We start from the raw sequence: 11902 nt of genomic DNA on the forward strand, positions 1-11902 counted from the left end.
CTGTAATTCACTCGGGTTTCTTCTCGAAGACGACACTAAACTGAGAAGATAGTCACTTAAATGTTATAAGTAATCACTCGACCTTAAGCAATAAGACTACTCCCAGCCTTAAATGTTCATTGTCTCTAGCCTTTACTTCTCTGTTATTTGTGCGCTCCTCTGTGTAATGTAAGTTATCATCCTACCATCTTATTCGTCATCAAAAAGCTTTTGCCTAAAATCTTCAAGTCTTAAAACTCCCACCTGATTAAATGACAAAGCCCATTTCGATAATATATCTGTCTCCATATTACCTGTTCTCCTAACATGGCTAATTTGATATTCTTCAAAAAATTTAAGCTTCTCAATAACATTAGCAATCAAATTTTGTAAATGTCATGCCTCTATACTTCCCTTCATTAGAGCCTGTATGATTATCAACAAGTCCCTTTCTAGATGTAACTTCCTGACACCTAATCTCTTGCCAACTTTAACTGCTAGCATTGTCGTCATTGTCTCTACAACATTATTTGCACCTTTTTCAAGTTTTTGAGCACCTAGAGCTACCAGTTCTCCCTTCCAATCTCGAACTATGAGCCCTGCCCCTAATGGTCCAGGATTACCTTTAGAGGCTCCGTCAAATTTTATTTTCACCCAACCTTTTGAGGGTCTCATCCAATTGTCAATGGAGAGACAATCATTGTTAGATTCAACCCAGCCACGCCCCTTAACGGGCCAATTCTAATACCTAAATATAAGGATAATGCTCTTTGAAAATATTAATGTAGCATGCAATATTTATAAGGGTGCCCCTCAAAAGTGTTAAATCTAAAAAAAATATATATAATTATAGTTAATTTAACTACTATATTACTCAAATTTATTGAAACCAATTTAATATTTATGATCACACCCATAAATATTATATCTACTAAAATCACATTTTTCAAAAACATTATAACTTGTAAAAACTACTTTAAAATTGATTTATAAATAATCACTTAAATTAATTTAAATACCTATAATACTTAAATATATAAGGAGCATTCTCCTTAAAAACGTTAATGTAGCATTTTATATTAATAATTGTACCATTCAAAAGTGTTAATTTTTTTAGAAAACACTTAGAATTTAATTTAATGATCATATTACTCAAATTCAGGGGACCTCTATCTAATACTGACATCACTCAAATGCATTTAAATTACATTCTTTAAAAATACTAATATAATACATAATATATGTAATCATATTATTATGTATTATATAATATATAATACATAATATACCATTGAAGTTGATTTATAAGTAATGATTTAAATTATTTATAATAGTTGAGTATATAAGGACCATATTCTTCAAAAAGATTCATGTAGCATGTAATATTTATAATTGTGTTCTTCAAAAGTCTTAAATCTACTCCAAAAAATAATAGTTAGAATTAATTTAATGATCATATTATTCAAATTTATTGGGACCATACTAATACTTATTATCACTCTCCTCATAAATATATGCCGTAAAAGTTAATTTAAACTCGTGGGTCAGAGTTGAACTTGGGGCCTACATGAAAAAACTCAAATTAATTTAATGATCGTATTATTCAAATTTATTGGGACCATACTAATATTTATGATCATGCTCCTCATAAATATTATACTTACCAAAAATTACCAATATAATTAAATAATGACAACACTCAAATGTATTAAATATCAATAGCATCCAATCTATATAATCACATTTTTCAAAAATATTATATCTTCTAAAATGTATTAAATATCAATAGCTCGCGGACTTCATGCCCGGACACTTCATGCCCTTGCTGGGCTGTGGTGCTCGCAGGTCTGGACCTCCATAAAAAAAAATTACCGTTAAAATTTAATTTAAATGTTATAAAACTATAATCCTTAATAATAAATGTGTAACATAATAAGATAATAAATATCAAAATCAATTTAAAAATACTAATTAAAAGGCGCCAAATAACATTAGAAATTTATATACAATACAATGCTACTATTCAAATTCAAAAATATGCCATTCCTCCCCTCCTTCATGGTATCTTGCAGGCTATCCCGAATTCCAATCCTTTCCTGTGATTTATCTCTGCTACTAAATTATCGGAAGATGTCTTACCTTTGGGCAGTATCCCAATGCAATGTAATCACAAGAGAAGGGAATAAATAGGAATGGAACAGCATTTGGGGATTGAATGACAGTAAAGAATTGAATACATTGCAATTTGCAATTTGAGAGTGGAAAGAAGAAAATGGCATTTTATGGTTGTCCTGCTGCTGATTCCTCCCCTGCTAGGGGAAGATGGTTAAATTCTTCTTCTGCTTCTGCTCTTGCAGCCAAAAAGTTAAGAGCTTTGACACAGAACCAGTGGGAGGAGGAGCCTCAGATTGAAGCCCAAAAGCTTCCTCCTAGGCCTTTGAAAACAGGCAGGAGAATGTCTATGGTTAATAATCCAGGGTCCAAAATGCCAGGTATGGGCAAGCCTGCTGAAAAACTCACAGACAAGGGTCGCCGCAGACATTCAGATGTCTCTGGGAAAACATCTGCAATGGGGAAACCTTTTGGCCACTGTAATGGCAATCCTAAATCTAGGTTCTGCACTAATCCCTTACCCAGTTTATGTTTTCCTATTTCACAGCCTGAATCAGAAGATTGGAGTAGTGAAGTAAGCACAAGGGGCAAACAGGGGAATGCCTCTGAGATAGTGCCTATTTGTGGAGAAGATACAGAGAGGATAATGGTTTATGTGAGAGTGAGGCCACTGTCAAAGAAAGAAGAGGAAGCAGGTGCCCGAAACTGTGTTTGTGTTGCCAACAAGAAGGATCTCTTCTTGAAGGACTTTGTTAATGACAATGACTATTTGAGATTGAAGAGGGATGGTGATCGGCAATACACATTTGATGCAGTTTTCGATCCCTCTGTGGACCAGAAACAGGTCTATGACACAAGGTATGTATATAACTTGGGTTTCTTTTTCCTTTTTTCTGAAGTGCTTTTGAGCACAATTTCTTAGCATGTTATAGAAGTTCTATTGTCTGAGTGTGGCATATGATTGACTGGGAAAACATTGAATTTGTCCAGCACTGCGGAGCTTGTTGATTGTGTTCTGCAAGGAAGAAATGCCTCTGTGTTGTGCTACGGAGCAACAGGGGCAGGGAAAACCCACACTATGCTTGGAACAGAGAGGAATCCAGGTGTTATGGTTCTTGCCATAAAAGATCTCTTTGCAAAGCTTCAACAGTTGAGCTTTAATGGTGAACATGTTGTTTCAATCTCTTATCTTGAGGTCTACAATGAAGCAGTGAAGGATCTCCTGTCACCTGGCAAGCCTCTTGTTCTCAGAGAGGATAAACAGGTATGTTGTAAACCTCTCCCAATATGTCTGTTTGAGGCTGAGAAGAGCATTCTTCTGATACTTGGGTAACTGATCTTTGCCCCTCTTCTTCCTTCAGGGGAATGTCTCTTCAGGGATAACCCAACACCATACGAGTACAGTTCATGAGGTATGTTTAGAACTCTTCAAAATCATAACTCATCTTAATTCTGATTACCAAGGAGTTATAAGGAGCACTGCAAATTGGTGTTTCACAGGTGATGATCTTGCTCTATAGAGGCAACCATAACCGAATAACAGAGGCCACTCGACTCAATGAGACCTCATCACGATCCCATGCTATCCTGCAGGTTTGCACTTCACACTCTTAAACTTAAACTTAATGGGACTGCTAAGTTTACACTGCAATTCTCCATTACCTAATACCAAGCAAGGATTGCACTTACACAGTTCATGTTGTAGGTTGCGGTGGAATACAGACTAAAGGAGGGATCAACCACTGTTACTCGTTCAGGTAAATTATCTCTTGTAGATTTGGCTGGATCTGAGAGATCTACTGCCACAGATCAACGGACGCTGAGATCTGTAGAAGGGGCCAATATAAATAAATCCCTTTTGGCCCTCAGTAGCTGCATTAAGGCTCTGGTGGAAGGGAAAAGTCACATTCCATATAGAGCTTCTAAACTTACACAGCTTCTCAAGGTAGGAATGCCATTATTCATACCCTCAACGACCTAGGTTTCTTAGCACTGTTATGCAAGTAAAGTCTGAAATTTCTAATGGTGGTTTGGGCAAATTTGTTTTATAATAACTCAGAGAGATCTTACTGGGTGATTGCAGGATTCGTTGGGTGGAGCTTGCCACACAACTATGATTGCAAACATCAGTCCTAGCAATACATCTTATTCAGAAACACAGAATACTCTTCATTGGGCAAACCGAGCAAAGGAAATTCGAACAAGGGTAAGTTGTGGCCAGACTTTATTCAATCTGTGTACTAATTTAGGGTAGTTTGGAAGTGCTCAAGAAAGAGGTCTTTAATGGAAAATTACCTCAATGATGTTACAGGCTTGCATTGCAAATGAAGAGTTAGAGATACCCGATTCCCAAATTGAACAGAACAAGCAGCTGCAAAAGGAGATTAAGCAATTAAAATTGAAGGTTGCGAAATTGGAACAAAGGCTACTACTTGCTGTGGAAGGCCAAACACCTGGTTCCACTCCATCTCTGCCCTGCTCATCTCCCCTTGTTTCTTCTCCTTTAACTCCACCTGCTACTGTCCAATTGAGTAGCAGCTTCCAAGCATTGAAAGAGGACTCTGAAACTATGAAAACAGAGTACAATACCTTCACCAAGAACAGAAAGGATATCATCCGGAAGCTTTATGCAGATTATTCTGTCTCTGAAACAGTGAGTCTCCAGCAACCAAGCAGGACGCCTAATTCAGCCTCCCAAAGTGATTATGCCCACCCTCATTCAAAACCCCATCAATGGCCACCCAGACCTCCTCGACTCTCGGATGTGGGGAGGAGGCCAGCCAGGCCACGATTCTCAGATGTGGGGATGAATGCCCATTCTCCATCTCGTATCTCGTCATCGCCTGGATCAGGGCAAAAGCGCCCCCGCCCCTTTGGGGATATCACCAACTGCAGTGCAGGGGGCAGAATGGAAACCACTGATTAAACAATTCTGTAATTTGAGGTCTGCCTAAACATGAAAATTCATGGAGATGTACTGTGCAAGGATGAGACTGAATCTTCATAAATGTTGACAACGAAAATTTTCAATAAGGTGATACTAACACACATAAATTGGAAATGTGAATTTTTAAAAATGTTGGAAATATGAATTTTTTATTTTTAGAATATCAATCAAAGGAGAATGTAGGTTTTATGCAAAAGCCTTGCATTGTTGTAAATGTGAGGCCTTGTTTTTCAGTTTTATCAATATTAATTGTGATTTTATTTTTTGTCTATGAATACATCTTCATGTTGTGTTCTATGTTGCATATCAATTTGTATGCAATAACTTGTTGTATCTTATGTCACAAAAGAATTAAATTTTGTATATAAAAGGTTTTAATTTAATTACTTCAACTTTATATTTATAAATATTTTTGACAAATAATATTAGTTTAAATTTGGAAAACATTAAAATTTAAATATTAATGATTAAATGTTTATTTTTAATTTTATTTTTAATTAATTTTAGTAAATCAAAACTAATGTTTAATATTAAATCTTTAATTTTGATATTTATATTTAAAATTCAAAAGCTTGAACTAATTTCTTAATTTTTTAATTTATGTTTTGTATTGCAATGTAAAGTTGAAAACTATTTTTGAAATAGAAAGTTGTGAGTCATCATCAATTTTCTAAAGTGCAAATTACAAAAAAAATCTCTAAAATTTTGAAATGTTAAAAACCTAGTAAGTTTAAAAAAACTTGAAATACAAATTTCTGAAGGTTATTCACAAAAAAAGGCGGGGGGATACAAGATCACTCGACGACAGCCAAAACAGAGACAAGGGTGGAGGAGGATCTGGATCATCTTTCTTGCCCCATATGGCATTTTTGGTTGGCTAATATTTTTAGTAGTTTAGTTTGGACATCAATACAGACATTTATGTTTGTCTCATGGTTGGTTTGTTGTGTGCTTCTAGTTGTTTTGTGCTAGTGGTTGTTTTTTGATAGGTTTGTTGTAATGTTAATGTCTAGGATTAGGGCCCTTCCTTCTTTGCTTTATAAAAAACATACATTAAAATACTTTTTACAATATTTTTGCATTTGTTTCCAATTTTTAGATGTATCAAAAGTCTTTATTTATTTCTCTTAATATAATTTGTTGTTTTAAAATTCTTTTGTAATTTCTTTCATAAATATAATTAAACCTCATTTTGTAGTCATAAACTATTTTATAATAAATTGAAAATACTTTTGCATATTAAAAACTTAATAACTTTTAAATATCATTACTAGTTAATCTATATATATTGCTAAAATGAAAACCCCAATTCAAAAAAAAAAAAAAATCAGAAAAAATTAAATATAAAATCTTTAAAAACTATCTTGACAAAAAATACTCTCAATCACATATAAATGACACTTCTTTTAAAATTCTAAGTGGTTCACAAAGGATTCAACAAATTCAAGCTTAACTAATTAACCACCTTCTTCTCATTTAATTTTAATATTAAAAAGAAGATTTGATCTACATATTAATTTTTTAACATTATATTTTAATTAATAATAATTTTAAATTTTCAATATTTTTAAATACTTAAAAGAGTAATAACTAATTTTTAGTCGATAGGCTCTTTGTGTTGGCTTTTGCTCGCCAAAGTGTCAGCCTTCTAGCAAGGTGCATTTTTCCGACATGTTTGCTTGATAGTCGATGACAAGATAGCTACAACCACGTCGTCTTCTTCTTTTTTCGAGAGGAACGTGGCAGTAAGGTCATATAGCACCTACCACGTCCTGTATTGATGGCTTTGATGGTCACGGGAAGAGCTTGCATTAAATGTGGTTAAAGACTTGGCTATTTTGAGGGATGTTTCATGTACTTGGGTAGTGTGTCTATTAGTTCTATCATTGCGAACATCATACCATCATTTATTTTGGGTTTCCATTCTCTGCATTTTTGTCTTTCTTGTGTTCGCATTCGCAATTCATAATTAATTTTGGGTTTTCATTGTCTGGATACTATTCTTGTTTTTATGGTGTGTGGGATTCTTTGGGCTTTTGGTGGGTTTTGCTGGAATGGTGATTCTCGGCTCTATTTGGTTTAAGCGTCTGTTTGTGCAGAAGGGAGGTAATTGATTTTAGCTACCGATTTCAAGTACCTTTTCAGTTTGAAATTCTACACTTATATTCTCTGTATTTTTTATGTGTGTGTTTTACCATTCATTTCCAACTTCCACTATGTGCATCTGTTGCAGGTCATTTATGTTTCTTAATATAGGGTTTTGAGATATATAGCCATGGTTTTTTATTTTCTTAATTGCGCTCGCAGTTGATGAAAGGACAATTCAACTTCTATGTATTTTTAGTTAATGAAAGGAAATTTCATGTTCTCTACCCTGTTATATTTTTTCTTTTGATTAGTTGTAGTTAATGGAAGGACATTTCAGGTCCTATGCATTTTTACTTAATGAAAGGAATTTTTCAGGTTTTATGAGTTTTTAGTTAATGGGAGGAAGTTTCATGTTCTCTGCCTTGTTTTTTATTTTCTTGATTGCAGTCGTAGTTAATGGAAGGACATTTTAGATTCTGTGTGTTTTTAGTTAATGAGTGGGCTCTACGTTTTGATTGTTTTTTATGAAAGTGCACTTTCAATTCTTTGTGTCTGTTGGTTAATGTAGGGTTTCAAGATATATAGCTATGATTATTTATTTTCTTAATTGCACTCGCAGTTAATGAAAGGACATTTCAGGTTCTATGCATTTGTAGTTAATGAAAGGACATTTCAAGTTCTATGCATTTGTAGTTAATGAAAGGAAATTTCAGCTTCTCTATGTTTTTAGGGTTTTAGGATTCTTTTGTTTGCATATGTGCGAGCTATATATTTTGATTGTTTTTATGAACCCGCATTTGCGATTCTCTATGTGTGTTTTATCGTTCATTTCTAACTTCTGCTATGTGCGTCTATTGCAAGTCATTTTTATTTCTCAAAGTAGGGTTTCAAGATTTATAGCTATGGTTTTTATTTTTAATTGTTCTCGCAGTTAATGAAAGTACATGTTAGGTTCTATGCGTTTTTAGTTAATGAAAGGAAATTTCATATTCTCTGCCCTGATATTTTTTTTCTTTTAAGTAGTTGTAGTTAATGGAAGGACATTTCAAGTTCTATGTGTTTTTACTTAATGAAAGGAATTTTTAGGTTCTATGCGCTTTTAGTTAATGAAAGGAAATTTTAGGTTCTCTGCCTTATTATTTATTTTCTTAATTGTAGTTGTAGTTAATGGAAGGACATTTTAGATTATGAGCATTTTTAGTTAATGAGCGGGTGTACGTTTTGATTGTTTTTTATGAACATACATTGTTAATTCTCTGCGTGTGTTGCTTAATGTAGGGTTTTGAGATATATAGCTATGGTTATTTATTTTCTTAATTGCACTCACAGTTAATGAAAGGACATTTCAGGTTCTATGTGTTTTTAGTTAATGAAAGGTGTAGAGGTATAAATCTGACCACTTTCTTAAATAAATATTTAATATATATTTTAACTCCATTCCTCTTATTAATTAAATTCTATTTAATTAATTTCTTCATTTTCATCTATATGATTAAATAAATTACTCAAATCATTTAATTAAATTCACCTAAACCTTTTCTAGCCTTTAATTAAATAAATCACTTTATTTAATTAATTCCCCTTTACCCCTTTTTAATTAAATTTACATTTAATTAAATTAATCCTTGCAAATAAATAAATCTAATTTATTTATTAAATCCCCCCACTTGAATTTATGCAAGTTGCATCTATTTTAGTTGAAATAAAGTAATTTTATTTTAATTAAAATCCTTTTCCCTCATCCACTTGCATTTTCCTACATCTCCCACTTGCCTCCTAAACCACTTCTAGATTCTTCTAATCACTTCCATTTTAGCCTAATTCATCTCCTAATTATTGTCACATTCCTAAGCAAAGAGAAGTCACTTCTCAAAACCTCCAAAGTCTTTGAAATGCATTAAAGGATTTATGTCTTCAACAGGTTAACCCTCAAAATCTTCCTAACCATTAATGGTTAACTCAACCTTCTTGCATGGTTAGAGACTTTCTCTCTAACTTAACCCTCATATAACCCAAAGGTCTCATCAAGCATTCACGACTTTAACCTTGGTTATCCTATTAACCCTTGCACAAGAGTTTACCCCTTGGGTAAAAGCTTTATCCATTGGATAACCCTAACTTAACCTTAACCCTTACCTCCTAGGGTAACCTTCATGTCTTTTTAGGCATTTAATGCTTCTTACATCTCCTCTCAAGCAACCTCTTGTTGGCAATTGTCACCATTTCATTGATGAGAATTGTAAACATGGATTGATTAAATTTCAAACCTAGCCCTTGTTAAGATTATTCAATCTTAACCATCCATTGCCCTATTTTCCCTATAAATAGAGCTCTTGTTCCTCATTTTTCATATCAAAAATCTTTCATGCATCTACATTATAGTCTAATTTATTAATCATTTTAGCCTCTCTTTGTTAAATCATCATAATAGCATTTAGAAGCATTTTTAATATCATATAATATTCATGTTAGACTAGTATATCATGCTAGGATAATTGGCTAATCTTTTATCATATCGTCATCTTTATACTAGCTTAATCATCATAGTTTCAATATCAATACATCTTAGAATGCATTCATGCATATAAATCAAACATCACTCATTCTTGGAGTTGTCATTCCTAAGTCACTTGCTCAATAATATGAGAGCAAAACATTGACTTTAGGGGTCCTGTGAGATAGAGAACAATGGGACACCCCTTGGGAAGTTCAACTGATTGAATCAGTTCATATACTTGCACCAAGAGTCTCATTGGTGTGTGGGTCTTTTTTATTCGAGTTGTTCGTTTTCGTCACCATATTTTCCTGCATACATTTATGGTGCCTACTATGGGGCACATTCCCATAAATAACATCATTTTTTTGTGCAGGACAAGGATTACAAGCATGTTGGAATACCCTTTTAGCGCCTCTAGAGTATACTTTAGCGCATATGTGGAAAATAGTAGCGCTTTCATCACACTGTTTAGTGTATAGGAGCCTTCTTCTAGCGCTTTGGAGCTTATTTTTAGTGCATCACAGTCTCTATTTTTTCTTATGCATAGAAGTATCAGCGTAGCACATTAGGAAATCAGAGTAGCACATTGGAGTCATCAGTGTACCTTTCTGTAGAGCATAACTCTGACAAAGAAAAGGGATAGTTTGTAACAGAGTTAGAAAATTAGGCTTGTGTGAGCCCGCCTAAGGTTTTAATTTTTTTCACTAACTTTCTTTTATTGCAAGTTACTAATCATTTCTTGCAAACTGGAGGAGTTAGATGTAGGAATTTGGTTTTTTTTTTCCCCTAGCTTTTCAAGTTGGTTTAAAAAGAACTCATTTCCTGTTGGTTAAAAAGAACCTCATCATTTATTTGGTGCTTAAAACAAGACCTTACTTTCTATTTTGCAAATGGTTTTTGAATAAAGGGGTAAAAACATTATTAATAATCAGAATCCAGCATTACAAAAGAAAACCAGAGCCCCAAAGATCCAGAAGAGACCAAAAATCCTGACCAAAGATCAACTAGCTTCATAACTATCCATATCCTCAGCAAATATCTTATGCAAGTCCTAACAGTAATCCAGGGGGAGATGCTCCCAACCCTTAACTTTCCATTCATTACCATTTCCCGAGGCCTACTTAGCCAAGCAATCAGCTGCCCTATTTCATTCTCGAGGAATGTGGATGAAGGACACCTTCTCCATCATAGCACTAGTTTGCAAAATCTGGTGAACAATCCCTGCCAACTGCCAATTAATCCCACTCACCTTCTGGTCATTCAACAGGTTAACAATAATCTGCAAATTTGATTTGCAAATAACCTTACACCATCCCAACTCAAAAGCATGCTCTAGGGCATACACAATTTATAATCCCTCCATAAAATTATTAGACTATCGCCCTTTATGAACTGAAAAGAAGAAAACCACAACCCCCGAACAATCCCTACCAACCCCCCCCAATCCTAGCAGGGCTAGGATTACCCCGAGAGGAGCCATCGGTGTTAATCTTGATGAAATCATCTTGAGGGGGCAACCAACTTTTGTCCCTTTGGACCTTCTACTTAGCATGTCTACCTCTCCAAGCACAAGTTGAGATAAGAGACATCTCCTGCAAACCCAACCTACTCACAATATCAGCCTCTCCTCTATCAAGAGGAAAATTTACCTCACATTTAGCTTCCATCATCTCCTAGATCATGCCAATGATTATATTCCACACTTGTTGAACTAATAGTTTGACATCCCTAAAGATCATCCTATTCCTCTCTAACCAAATCTGCCATAGTATAAAAATGGGCCCAATGTACCAGACAGTCTAGAGAAAAGAGGACAAAATAGGAGGCCTGCCCAAACTGCTCCAAAACTCCACCAAAGAATCTGCGTGAACACAGGGGTGCTTCCACACCCCCCACCAGTAATGCCAGAGAAAAAATGAGAAAGGACATCGGAAGAACAGGTGAGAGGAATCCTCCTCTCCATTACCACACAAAACACAGATGGAAGGCCCATGGAACCCACGCTTGTGAATATTGTCTTAGGTGAGACACCTATTCCAAGCTAAAGTCCAAGAAAAACAGTTACACTTCAGCCAAGAGAAATTATTGCAAACATATTTCCACCAATGCACCTCCCTCCCCTCCAAGCGATGGAACAACAGCTCCTGGTACCCATTGGCAATAGTAAAAACACCCTTAGGATTCGGGGACCAAGCAAGTCTATCCCTATCCTTAAGGGAACTACACTGTCTACTAGCCAAATACCATAAAGCTCATTGCAATCTTCCTCCATATCAACA

General features: G+C 34.7%; 1 protein-coding gene across 1 annotated transcript; it reads left to right on the forward strand.

The window, feature by feature from the left end:
- Positions 1 to 2009: 2009 nt before the first annotated feature.
- LOC131056985 (kinesin-like protein KIN-8A) lies at positions 2010 to 5197 on the forward strand. The gene is made up of 7 exons (XM_057991208.2): positions 2010 to 2949; positions 3082 to 3355; positions 3453 to 3503; positions 3592 to 3684; positions 3797 to 4036; positions 4175 to 4297; positions 4403 to 5197. The coding sequence occupies exons 1-7, from the start codon at positions 2252 to 2254 to the stop codon at positions 5015 to 5017; spliced, it is 2094 nt and encodes a 697-aa protein (XP_057847191.1). The 5' UTR covers positions 2010 to 2251; the 3' UTR covers positions 5018 to 5197.
- Positions 5198 to 11902: the final 6705 nt, after the last annotated feature.

This window comes from Cryptomeria japonica, chromosome 8 (genome assembly GCF_030272615.1).
Source record: "Cryptomeria japonica chromosome 8, Sugi_1.0, whole genome shotgun sequence".
NCBI classification, from domain to species: Eukaryota; Viridiplantae; Streptophyta; class Pinopsida; order Cupressales; family Cupressaceae; genus Cryptomeria; species Cryptomeria japonica.